Raw genomic sequence first — 14,147 nt, 5'->3', positions numbered from 1 at the left:
ATCATTGTATGTGTCAGGTTCCTATAAGGTGTCAGGATGTCGCCGTCTATTTCTCCATGGAGGAGTGGCACTATTTAGAAGGACACAAAGATCCGTACAAGGACGTCATGATGGAGGTTCTCCAGCCCCTCACATCACCAGGTAATAGAAAGGGCTAAATACACATGGCCTATAATTATCTGTACGTAAAGAATGAATTCAGTCCCTGTATGTGTTTCCTCCAGCTCTATTCAGTAAGAGGACAACACCAGAGAGATGTCCCCGTCCTCTTCTTCCTCAGGACTGTAAACAAGAAGATCCCAATGTTCCTCAGGATCATCAGGTAGATGGAGAGAAGGTGTCATGAGATCTCCCCTATGATGTGTAGACTGCTGTGAAGGTCTTGTGCTCAGTCTTGTTTTATCCACCATTATTATGTTTTATACTTGTGTAATGAGAACGGTGGAGATGGCAGGATTAGAGCTGATCATAGATGGGACTTCTCCATCTGTCTGTGACTTTTACAATATTTGTTTCAGGGTGAAGATCTGACCCATATTAATACTACAGAGACATATGTGAGGGATGATGAGCGGTGTAAAGAGGAGATTCCGACATATGACTACCCAGGTGAGTAGTAACCACTAAATGCAGAGAAGTCACAGATTCTTCTTAGATAATAGTGTAGAAAACCTCAGCACTGCTGGAATAGGTGACGTATGGTCCAAAGCCATTCAAATAGCAAATGAAACTTGCCACTCTAAAGCCCCCGTCTCACATAGCGAGATCGCTAGCGAGATCGCTGCTGTGTCACGGTTTTGGTGATGCAACAGCGACCTCACCAGCGATGTCGCTATGTGTGACACTTTGCAGCGATCAGGCCCCTGCTGTGAGATCGCTGCAAAGTGTCCTGGACCATTTTTTGGTCGTTGCCCTCCCGCTGGTGAGCACACATCGCTGTGTGTGACTAGCGGGAGCAGCGATCAGGCTGGTAACCATGATAAACATCGGGTTACTTGGGGCACACGCGCACCTAGTAACCCGTTGTTTATCATGGTTACCACTCTGCTACAGTGAGCGGGAGGTTACCACTCACTTTAGCAGGCTCATAACCATGATAAACATCGGGTTACTAGGGGTACACGCGCACCTAGTAACCCGTTGTTTATCATGGTTACGAGCCTGCTAAAGTGAGCGGTAACCTCCCCGCTCACTGTAGCAGAGTGGTAACCATGATAAACAACGGGTTACTAGGTGCGCGTGTGCCCCTAGTAACCCGATGTTTACCATGGTTACCAGCCTGCTCCTGCTTCAGCAGGTTGGCAACCAGGAGCAGGACATCGTGGAAAGATTCTTTCCATGATGTCGCTGCTCCCCTGATCGTTGGTGAGCCTGCCTGTTTGACAGCTGACCAGCGACCACATAGCGACGCAGCAACGATCCCTGACAGGTCGTATCGTTGTTGGGATCGTTGCAGCATCGCTAAGTGTGACCGGGCCTTAACAGGCATAATTTTAAAGTATTTAATTGCAGTCCAACACAGGTACAATTGTTTCGGTCCTCAAGACCTTTATCAGAATGTACTGCAGCATAATGACAAAAAAAGAAAAACTGAAGATATCAGACAAAAACATAAAAAGTACTAGAAACAAACTGTCGTAAGGTATTTCTGAAATTCATAATCATCTGAAAATCCAAAACATTGCAATAGAGAGCACATAATAGCGGTATAATAAGTGTGACCTACTAGACTGTTTGTGTCCTTCATGCTTTCATCTTTAGCTATATTCCAGTGTCTCAGTGGAAAGACAGGATCTAGGGAGACAAACAGCCATAAGAACATCAGCCCCATAGGGAATTATCCAATAGGGACCAGCAGATATATGTAGAAACATACCCAATAGTGAGTGTAGGAAGTGTGACAGGCAGGGAACGTGGTATCCGCCACTGGTTCCTAAGGTCGCCATGTCAAGGGAGGAGAAAGCCTGGTATATGTGGTCAGAGGGCGGGACCTAATGTCCCAGGAGACCAATCAGGGTGAACCGCTAGTGCAACGTTCCCGGAAGTGGAGAAAAGAATAATAAGCCTGGAAATGTGACCGGAAGCGAACAGGTGTAAGTAGAGCAGCCTGTGGGCAGTGGAGGATAATAATCAGTGATTACAATAAGGAGAAGCCGTTCTGCAACATAAAGAATACAAAATAAATACCATGATAATGAAAGAAAGTTAATCTCTCTTAAATGACATGCAAATACTGTATCTCAAAACACATATATGTACACTCCACAGTGAAAAACTCAAAGTTAACAACAACAATGTGCTACGTCTTATGCAGTTCTCCCTAAAATTATCACAGGAATGACAATAAAACATAATCCATATTGAGCCCTCTGGGGGTAAGGGTTTGAAGGTCATGGATCCAAAAGGCCTCCCTTACTTCAGTAGGCGTACACGTTCACCTCCTCGTGTAGGGGGAAGCACCTGTTCAATGACCTGGAACTTAAGTTGAGATATGTTATGGCCTAATGTAACGAAAGAGTAGCAAGAGTAGTAGTAGATTCTTACATCTAATTGTGGACTTATGCTTGTGGTTGTGTTGTCTCATCAATGTATGCCAGACCACAAGGGAATTTAATGAGGTATACTACGAAGTAGGTGTAACACGTAAAATACCCTTTGACCGGGTATTGTTTACCGGTATGGGGATGGTAAATGGTGTTCCCATATAGGACGTTGTTACATTGGTGGCACTGCAAGCAGGGGAAGGTCCCCCTCTTAGGAATTAGTAAAAAAACGTTGTTTGACCCCTGTACGTGTGGGGTCCACATCGGCACGAAGTAATGAATCCTTGAGACTGGGCACCCGTTTGAAACACGGAAAAAATGGTTGTTGGAAATCTGGGATGTGGGGATAAGCGGATTGTAGGATGTTCCAATGTCTCAGGATGGTTTTGTGCAAGATGTATGGGAACGGATGGTAAGTGTGGACAAACAGAATCCGGTTCATGGGTTTAGGACGGGTGTGGGCTGAAGGTGTGTTATGTTGGTGTAGGATTTTGGGGGACTAGCCCCTTTTCTCAAATTTGTGGCACATTTCCTGTAGCTTCTCTGAGCGTAATTGATCATTGCCACTATCCTATTTACCCGCTGGAGCTGGGATTTGGAATTGACCGTTTCATTTGTAATGCGTGATTATTCGTAAAGTGTAAGAGACCGTTTAGATCGGTAGGTTTTGTGTAAAAGTTGGTCCTTGAGGACCATGGTATCCAGGAAACTGATTTGATGAGAACTGTGAGTCATGGTAAAGCCCAGGTCTGGAATTCAGGAGGTCATAGAACTCATTTAGAGATTCCTGTGGGCACCCCCATTTGCAAGAAATGTCATCGATGTAATGTTTCCATGCGATGGAGTGATTATGAAAGAGTGGATTGGAGTAAATTACTAGGGCCTCAAAGGTGGCCATATAACAGTTTGCATAAGGGGGACCACGTTAGAGCCCATCACTGTCCCTTTAGTGTGTAGGAAGTAAGTATCTTGGAACAAGAAATTATTTTTGATAAGAACTAACGTTAGGAGTTCAATGCAAAGTTCAATGATAAGGGGATCTGTCTGTGACTCAAGCAACAGACTGTGTACAGCACGTATACATTCAGAGTGTGGAATGCACGTATAGAGTCTGTTTACTTCAAAAGAAACCAAGACTGATTCAGGGGGGACACATTTTAGGTCAGTGATAAAACTGAGAAAAGCTCCTGTATCTAGTAAAAAGGAGGGACTTTTTTAATCAATGGTATCAATATTTTCTCTAACAAAATTGATAAAGGTTAAAGAAGCGAGTCTGTCGAGGCTACTATAGGACGACCGGGAGGATGGTCAAGGCTTTTGTGAATTTTGGGGAGTACATAAAAGACAGGTGTGATAGGATGTTGCTTAGTGAGAAAATCACGTGTCTTACTATCAATCACTCCTCTGGCGAGAAAATGTTCCAACACAGATGCTATTGCAGTCCTGACTTGGTGTGTTGGGTCATGGAGTAGTCTACGGGATGTGGAGTTATTGTTAAGTTGTCTATTGACTTCCAGGAGATAATCCCCTTTATTCATCACTACTATGGTGTCCCCTTTGTCTGCCAGTTTGATGATAAGATTACTCTCTTCCTGAAGGCTTCTGAAGGTCAAGGGGAGAAAGATTGGACTGGTAATGAAGCAGCCCTTTGTCTACCTTGGAATGTAAGTCTGTAAAGGCACTATCCACGCAACCAATGAAAGTCTCGAGCGCATGTGAGTCATGTGGAGGTCTGTATGCACTTTTGGAGCGTAGGCCGAGACTGGCGCCATGATGGAGGTATTAACATCAGAGAGGGTAGAGGGAATAGACAAGGTATTGCCTGGTGTGTCATTGGTAAAGTGTGTCCTAAGGCGTAGTGAGCGACAAAATCGCTGTAACTCCATATCAAGATTGAACGTTTTGTACTTGTTAGTGGGACAAAAAGATAACCCCTTCTGTGGTACAGAAAGTTGTGCAATACTCAAAGTCCTAGAGGAGATATTTACCACCAATGGTGCTGTATCCCTGGGAGTGGGTCACTCAGATGAAGTCCGTGTTTCCCCTTGTGTTGGCCACCTCTTCTGTTCTTCTGCGTTGGGAATATCTTTTTCATTTATCTAAAAAAAACGAGCAGAAGTGTTGAAAAGGTTCCTCCTGTCTGTGTCCGAAGCGGAGGTAGAAGGATCTGTAGTGGATTTGGCAAATCTGGGAGGATAATTTCTTGAGGTGTATCTGTCTTGCCATCTATAGACCAGTCTTGCTCATAATCTTCAGTATCTCGCAAACTTATTCCTTTTTTTGCTCTCCGTATCTCGTCGATGCTCATCTTGTTTTGTAGAGTGATGAGTTCTTGTGTAGAGATAGTAGCAGCAAGCTGAGTTTCAATATTTTTTACCTGTTCCTTGGTAGATACAATAGCCTTCTGTAAGTAGTCAATTGTTAGGGTAATAATATCAAAAGAACATTTATTAAGTATATGTTCAAATTTTATGCAGTACTCAGACTGATCGCTAAACAGGGTTGGACAAATTGGGACCCTCAATTCCCTTGGGATCCTTTGTACTCTCAAGTATTCCAACCATGTGGCACAATGCAACTCAATGCTGGTGAGGTAGCGTAATTCTCACTTTAAGTTCCATCCTTGCATCTCCTTCGGAGGGACTTTTAAGAAATCACACAATAGGTTAGATTGTGCAATGATATTGGATGCTTCCTCAACATTATACGAGAACGTAGAAGAGGACATGACACTTCAGCGTGCTTACGTACTGGAGTAGATAATAGTGTAGAAAACCGCAGCACTGCTGGAATAGGTGCACAAGTAGGGTCTAAAACCATGCAAAAGGCAAATGAAACTTGGCAATCAAACAGACATAATTTTAAAGTATTTAATTGCAGTCCAACACAGGTACAAACGGTTTGGTCCTCAAGACCGTCATCAGTGTGTACTGCAGCTTAAACACAAAAAAATAAAAACTACAAATATCAGACAAAAACATAAAAAGTATTAATGAAAAACTGTCATAAGGTATTTCTGAAATTCATAATCATCTGAAAATCCAAAACATTTACAGATTATTCTCAGTCACCGGCTGTGGATGCTTTATCGGTGGTGTAGTCCGGCCGTATCACAATCGTGTAATCACCATAATAATAATAATAATAATCTTTATTTTTATATAGCGCTAACATATTCCCCAGCGCTTTACATACATCATCGTCGTTGTCGTCACTGTCCCCATCGGGGCTCAAAATCTAGATTTCCTATCAGTATGTCTTTTGAGTGTGGGAGGAAACCAGAGAACCTGGAGGAAACCCACGCAAACATGGGAAGAACATACAAACTCCTTGCAGATGTTGTCCTTGGTGGGATTTGAACCGAGGACCCCAGGGCAGCAAAGCTGCAGTGCTAACCACTGCACCACCATGTTGCCTCTAGACCACAACATTCTCCTCCACCCAAAACTGTTTGAATGACTTTGTGCATTGAAAGCCCTTTTCTATAGAACTTACAACCTGGAGGATCCACCTACCCCCTGGGATTAGAAGATTACAAAATCATAATAAATACACAGGAGTATAAGCCAAATATAAGACTGTTTATTAACACAAATAACACAATACATTACTGGTAAAAAGAGAGTATCAGACATGGGCAACGTCACTCAGGAAGAATGTTGGACACCAACAGCATCATGAAGGAAAAAATGCTGCAATCATAGTCATAGACAATGATTCCCAAAAAAACACTATGCATGGTCTACATATTCATGCTTATAAATGAATGAATACAATGGTGGCAATGAATCCTAACAAAGGAGATTTCCATATGCACTAAACCAAACCGTGATATACAACTGACCTGAGTGAGTCAAATAAAATAAAGCAAGGAATCAGTGTGTCCTTAACAACACACAAATGTTGTGACACAGGAACTTAGGTAAAAAGAGTTGAATGTCTGCCTGAAATATGTTATATGGATGAATCCAAGTAAAGAAAAGGCCCAGAGTATACCTAAAATGTGACGAGATAAGGTGACCTGTGTGGCTACCAATGGGACACCCCTGATGCGTGTTTCGCGTGCAGCTTCCTCTGAGGGGTGATGCAAAGGTGTCAGGAGAAGGTTTATATATCATGGCTTACCAATGACAGGTGTTTGAGATGTTCACGTTGCCTGTATCCCACGCTGGAACAACCAGGGTCGGCGTCCCACGTCACCTCCGCCCGCCCACACCGGAAGAAATTTTGATGTGGACGGGGAGAGACAAGGTAGAGATGCGTTGCCATGGCGATCTGTCACCTCCGCCCTCCCACACACGTGACCACAGTGCGGGCGGGGAGAGGCAAAGCTGGGACGCCTAACCACAGAAGCCCAGTTGGCAGGGAGCAATGGACCTGTGACCCAAGCCACCTCATACCACCCACGCACTAGATCCGAATGTGGGTGGGGAGAGGAAAGACAGGGACACGCAGAGCATGGCAACCCGGCCAGGTAGGAGGGGATAAACTCGTGTCACCCCTCAGCCGCCCACAATAAACACAATGCGGGAGGAGAGAGGCAAAGCAGGACACGTAGCCAGGGAATCCAGCCCAAATATGTCAAAAGAATGAGCGAATGATACAAATAAACTGAATGCATTTGAGAAGAATTCATCACGTACATAACTGCCTGAAGAATAGACATTATGGTGCAATTATAAGATAAGGGACACTTAAATGTGCAAAATATATGCAAGAAAAATTCAAGATATGCATAGCTGAGTGTTCATTAGATCAATTCGTAAAGTGAATAGTGCAATGGTTAAACATGATAAAAAAAGTGCAACATGATGTATGAGATATAATACATAAAGTGAATAGTGCATGCACAAGAACTCCAATATAAAATCTAATATTAAAGTGCAGAATGTGCAAAACAATCATACTTTAAAAAAAATCATACATTTTGGCAGTGAGACAACGTCAAACTAGTAGGAGATGTCCTCTAGTGGACGTGTTCATTCTCAATGAACACGTGGAAAAGATAATAATATAGTTTCTCTCACTGGTGACAAATCAATAAATTAGAACGCTTTACATCAAGACTATATAAAGACCACACATTCACTGTCATTTAAAAATTGCACAATTTTTCTTTTATTGTTATTGGTAAATAAACGTTATATATTAATAGAGAATCTTGAGTTAGGGATCATTTGCCTTATTGCAATTAGTTAATAACTGATCTGACACCCGGCACTCAATGCACCGCTCCTGCTACTTTAGCCTCTTAAAGCTGCTATTGATATCCATCGCAGCATTTAAGAGGGAACCCCCTCTGCCCTCCAATCGGCGTCCCCCGCGTCATGCTGAACCGATGTCATCATGACGACATCCGGGTCATCAGAGCTAGCAAACTTATTACACCATGCTGAGAGCAAGTTTGTCTGCCAGTGCAGCGCTGACAGTTTGTAAAGCATAGCAAACCTATTGTATTGCTATTCTTTATAAGCGATCAGACTGCAAAAAGTGAAAGTTTCATAGTAGGACAAAGTAAAAAATTGTAAAAATATAAAAAAAAATAAAAAAATATATATTTTGTACATAAATATTTTATGATAAAAAAATAAACAAATAAAGTACACATAATTGGTATTGCTGCGTCTGGAACGACCCGACCTATAAAACTTCCCGCCAGTTAACCCCTTTATTGAACACCGTAAAAAATTTTTTAAAAAAACAAGGCAAAAAATGATGTTTTATCATCATACTGCCAAACAAAAAGTGGAGTAAAATGTGATTGTGAAGAATATTCTAGAATAATCACATGTGCCCTGGTTGTCAGGTCTCCAGGCATAGTGTAATCCAACTCTTTTGAATTCCTTTGCAGCCAGCAAAGGGGGGTGAGAAATCCACCTCCCCTGGCAGCTGTGAGCTGAGCTGACAGGCAGGCTTCCTACCGAGATCCTCTCTTTGTTCTCAACATGTACTATGTTGTGTAAGGTACTATACTTCAATACCAGGCTGTGGAGTGGAAGAACTATAGGTCCCAGCTCTTCACAAGATGGATTTTCTAGCTCAGGGGAAGATCGTGAACGCGAGACTGCTTCCTAGCCCACTCTAGCGTGTAGGGACGAGGAGATGCACGTCTTAGCCTTTTGGAACCTCCTACAACTGCTTTGTTTGGTATCCACACGTAGCAGGGGCCCGGCCGGGTCCGTTGACAGCAGAATCGGTTTCCTGGGACCATCCAGTACAGAGGTATGGGCCACGTTAGTTCTGGGAGTCTCTTAGTCAGGAAGGAACAGGGGGTGGAGACTTGGGATGAACAGGGGCAGGTAATGGGAGTTCTCAGTGAGTTGGAAGGTCTGTGTAGCAAAAGCCTATTGTCTTTTCCCTGGGGAAGCTTGTGACATGCAGACTTGAGAGACAAGTCCAGCAACCAAGCAGGGCACACATTCTTCCCCATGTCGCCCAATCCCTGAGCCATGCTTTCCATCTAGCCGGTAGTTGACTTTAAGATCTGTTATGCTTGATGTACCATGTTTTTGTATTTGTAACTCTGCCCACTCTATATATAAACCCTGATGTATATAGTAGATTGTTTAGTGAGCCCTTATGGTGATTAAATATATAATTTAATCTTGGGCTGTTCTTTTATCTCGAACCATGAACCTTACGTCTGTTGTTTGGTCCGACGAATGCACTACCGGGCTGGTTTCTAGCTCGATATAAGTCTGTTATATCAAATAGAAACTGGTGGCAGCTCTATCCAGGCCAACAAGGCTCTGCTTCACTGGAGTAGTGAAAGAGCCTCTCAGCCTGTCAAGAGTGTGGGAGGGTGTGGGGCCACATCAGCGTCTGAGTGGACCACCTTGTCCAACTCCCTGGTGCCTCTCTGTACCCGCGTGGACAGGAGGTGACAGTGTAGAACTGTGCCGATCTGACCTTACACGTCCCTGAGGGGGGTGCGGAACGTCACGGTGCAAAGGGTAGATCCGTATCATGTGCTCGGTCTGGCGTAGTGTGACATCAGGTGTATGGCGGGGTGTGGATCCACCAGAAGAAGCTGCGACAGCGGGATTCCTCGGGGCCCCCCTGGTGCTGTTTCTTCACAGTGATCAAAAATACAAATGTAAATAAATATGGTATCTCTGAAAACATCATCTTGTCCTGCAAAAAACAATCTGCCAGACAGCTCCATCAGTGGAAACATAAAAAAGTTATAGCTCTCTTAGAATAAAGTGATGCAAAAATAATATTTTGTTTTATAAAATAGTTTTTATTGTGTAAAAGTGCCAAAACATAAAAAATAAGAAATAAATGTGGTATCGCTGTAATCGTACTGACCCGAAGAATAATACTGCCTTATCAATTTTACCACATGCGGAACAACACTAAAAAAAAAAAATAATTCCTGAATTTCTGTTTTTTATTGACTCTGCCTCCCAAAAAATGCAATAGAAAGCGATCAAAAAATGTTATGTGCCCAAAAATGGTACCAATAAAAAAAAACAACTCGTTCCGCAAAAAATAAGCCATTGCATGACTCTGTCGGCAGAAATATGAAAAAATTATAGCTTTAAAAATATGGCGATACTAGTTTTTGCAAAAAAATCATCTTTTAGTGTGTGACAAAAGCCAAACTTAAAAAAACTATATAAGTATGGTATTGCTGTAATTGCACCGACTCGAAGAATAATGTCGTCTAGTCACTCATGCTGCACGATGAACGGTGTAAAAAATAAATAAAACCAATTCTTCATCAGCTGCTGATTTGTTCATTCTGCCTCCCAAAGACTGCTGTAAAGCTCGGCTCACATTTATCCTGCGCTGAGCGCTTATACCACGGTTTCCTTGTAAATCTCTGAAATATGTGATTCAGACAGAACTCTCGGCAGAAGACTCAATGTAATGAGGCAGATGAAGGCACTGTGAATGCAGTCTAGCCTATGATCCGGCAGTATCCTGTCTATTTAGTCGTGCATAAAAGTACGGACGGCCACAGTTTTGTGCACTTCTGAAAAGAAGGGATGACGCTGAACAGACGCCAGACGGAGTCCAGAGTAAATATGCTGCCTCATTATAGTTAATGGATCCCTTGAGGGTTTCTTCTGAATCCTGTCACTCAGAGATTTAGATGGAAACCAGTGCTCAGTGTAGAATGTAGGATAAATGTGATCCCAAATGTTATGTAACATGTTCCTAATAAAAGATTCAAATCAATCCACAAAAAAACCTCACTCAGGTCCGTTATCTGTCAATAGAAATTTTGGAGCTTCCACGGTACTGGAAGCACAGAGGCTCTGGAAAAGTGAAATGGCTCTCCAAACGAAACATGGCATCCGCTAATTATTCCAGCAAATTTTGATGCTTCTTCCCATACAAGTCCTGCCGTGCGCCCAAACATTAGTTTTCGTCCACATATTGGGTATCAGCGTACTCAGAAGAAATTGCACAAGAAATTGCATGGTGCAGTTTCTCCTGTTACACTTGTGAAAATCCAAAATTTAGGGCTAAAAAACATTTTTGTGGGAAAAATTTAATTTTCTGTATATTCACAGCTTAATATTATAAACTTCTGTGAAACACCTGGGGGCTCAATGTGCTCACCACACATATACCACATTTTTCAGACTATAAGACGCACCTCAACTTTAGACAGCAGAAAAAAGAAAACCACCGCTCCACCATACGCTGCACTACCCTCACCTACTGTATCCTCACCCATCCCTTGTAGATTGTGAGCCCTCGCCGGCAGGGTTCTCACTCCTCCTGTACCAGTCGCTAACTCATTTTGTTCAAGATTATTGTAACTGTATTTGCTATATATACCCCTTTTTCACATGTAAAGCGCCATGGAATAAATGGTGCTATAATATTTAATAATAATATAATAGGAAATAATTTTTTTCCTATTAATTAAAACGTCCCTGGTGGTGTAAAATGGAGGGGTCAGTATCACAAATCTTATGTACTAGGGTAGAATAGGGAGGTAATAAATCTATTGTTAGTGTCTCTCTGCAGTGCTATATACACAACATAGCTCTGCTGCATGCACATATACACACACACAGCTCTGCTATATGCACATATACACACACACAGCTCTGCTATATGCACATATACACACACAAACAGCTCTGCTATATGCACATATACACACACAAACAGCTCTGCTATATGCACATATACACACACAAACAGCTCTGCTGTATGCACATATACACAGACAAACAGCTCTGCTGTATGCACATGACGCGCCCCTGGGCCTGTGTCGCGCAGCGTTGCGCACGCGGGAGCTTACCCGGAGCCGGATCTGTTGAGGGTTGTAGTCTCGTGGCGGTGATCCGGTCCGTGCCCAGGGAGTCAGACTAAGTGGCGCTGTATTAGCGGTAGATGTTGGACGGTGTTCAACTACGCCACCCGTTGAATGCGGCTATGAAGCCGCCGCTGCAGGGCAGACCGCTGAGGCCGGTGGAAGGATGGTGCAGCGTGGATGGTATAACCCCCAACGGGAGGGGTATGGCCTCAGGGCAGCCGACATGGATGATGGGGGTAGCAGGAACCACTCGGAGACGGTACGGTGTAGTTCAGGGTCTTTACTGGTGACAACGATAGACCCTCCCGGAGTACTGGCTAGCGATTGGGGCCTGGTCAGTCCTTGAGCAGATGGGATCTCCCCTGGCCAGGCGGAGTTGTAGGCCTCCCAAATTGACTGTACTCTTCTGGCTAACTTGCTAGAGGCGGGTATAAGTAGCCCACGTCCCTGAGTGTACCGTGTGGTGCTCACCCGTATGGCCGGTGACTCGGGGCCTTCTAGTAGCTTCCGCTCCACGACGGCGGTGCTGGTCCCATGCGTGTGACCGTGCCTTCGGGCTTCTTGGCCAGAGGACCTGAAATCCCCTGCCTGACGGATTCTGCTGCTGGGTAGGAGTTAGTCCCCACAGCCTCGGACTCCGGGTCCGGTAAGAAATCTTCTCAGTCAGGGCGAGCTCTGCAGCTGCCAGCCCCTGACTCCTTGTAACACTGCTCCCACAGAGCTCCTGATGTTTCTTCCCATAGCTGCTTCTCTTCTCTGTCTCTACTTCTGGCATGGCCCAGGAGCTGGGCCCAGCCGGAGCCACAGCTCCCTGTCAGCCCTCCTGGCTGAACTCTCCCTCTCAACTCCCTAACCCTGCCTCAGCCCCAGGTTTATCTAGGGGAAGTCCTTCCCCTCCCAGGACTGGGCAGGAGGTGTGGCATGCAAAGGATTCCTGACCAAGAGACCTCCCACCTGCTCTCAGACATAACATTGCTGTTACTGTGGAAACCAGACCCCTGGGGTGCCACACACATATACACAGACAAACAGCTCTGCTGTATGCACATATACACGCACACACAGCTCTGCTATATGCACATATACACACACACAGCTCTGCTGTATGCACATATACACACACAAACAGCTCTGCTGTATGCACATATACACACACAAACAGCTCTGCTGTATGCACATATACACACAAACAGCTCTGCTGCATGCACATATACACACACAAGCAACTCTGCTGTATGCACATCTCCACACACAAACAGCTCTGCTAAATGCACATATACACACACAAACAGCTCTGCTACATGCACATATACACACACAAACAGCTCTGCTGTATACACATATACCCACACAAACAGCTCTGCTACATGCACATATACACACACAAACAGCTCTGCTATATGCACATATACACACACAGCTCTGCTGTATGCACATATATGTAGCACCCTGAGGATTCGGCTGCTACAGGGGTATTGCACCTCAAGCCAGAGGTGTGATATTCCACTCCCGGGTAAGGATGGAGTGTGGAACTGAGCTCAGTAGGCTGCATGCACTACACACATCCCATTTCCGAGGAACAGACCGATGGTACTCCCACTAGAGAAATGTGCAGGTACGACAGTGTCTGTTCCTGGCTGGAGTGGGAGGGGGGATGGAACATCCCAGTAGTGTAGGGGCAGATAGGGGGAGCAGTCTGGGTAGTGCTAGGAGCTCATTGGGTGCTGGTCACCTGAGCTCACACATAGAGGGAGTATATAAGGTGGGCGCCATCTTAAATCAGGGTCTTTGCAGAGGAAGAGAGCAGAGGAGAAGAGCAGCTCCAAGGCCAAGAGAGAGAGAGAGGAGAAAGAAAGAAAGATCCAGAGGGGGAGAAAGAAGGAACTCCAAGAGCCCAAATTAGACCAGAGGGTGAAGAGTTGGCAACAGGGTACCGGATCCCAAGCTGGCAGAGGCTACAGCACACCTTAGCCAGGAACCGGAGGTCGTGGGCAGGATCTGCCACGATCACCCACTAAATCCACCCGGAAGGCAGACCACGAATAGGGTCAGGGAACCCAGAGACAAGGGTTTACCACCAAGAGGCCCGAGGGAGCCGGACATAGGTGGATCCCTGGTGGGGAAGGCCAGAGAAGAGGACAGGACAGAAAGGGAGCTCAGGACCACGCTCCAGAATCACCTGGGGGTTGGCCGAGTTCAGGACCTGGTGGACGCAGCACGGCTCGGGTGGTCACTTAAGGCCGGAGTGACCAGAACAACTGCAGTAAGTAAACAAACCCTGAACTGCACAGCCCGACTCTGAGTCTCATTTCCATCCCCGC

General features: G+C 44.8%; 1 protein-coding gene across 1 annotated transcript in view; it reads left to right on the top strand.

Moving 5' to 3' along the window:
* The first annotated feature begins 34 nt into the window (after positions 1-34).
* The window catches only part of LOC141201466 (uncharacterized), a 63,548-nt gene continuing 49,435 nt past the window's right edge, over positions 35-14,147 (top strand). Inside the window, exons 1-3 of the mRNA XM_073663459.1 lie at positions 35-141; positions 225-322; positions 519-609. Of these exons, the coding sequence (XP_073519560.1) occupies positions 57-141; positions 225-322; positions 519-609 (274 nt within the window). The 5' untranslated portion in view covers positions 35-56. The remainder of the gene's footprint in view (positions 142-224; positions 323-518; positions 610-14,147) is intronic.

The sequence above is a fragment of the Phyllobates terribilis genome, unplaced genomic scaffold (assembly GCF_046119375.1).
Source record: "Phyllobates terribilis strain yellow unplaced genomic scaffold, ASM4611937v1 Scaffold_116__1_contigs__length_5312468, whole genome shotgun sequence".
Taxonomy (NCBI): Eukaryota; Metazoa; Chordata; class Amphibia; order Anura; family Dendrobatidae; genus Phyllobates; species Phyllobates terribilis.
This window is presented reverse-complemented; position numbering and strand designations above follow the sequence as displayed.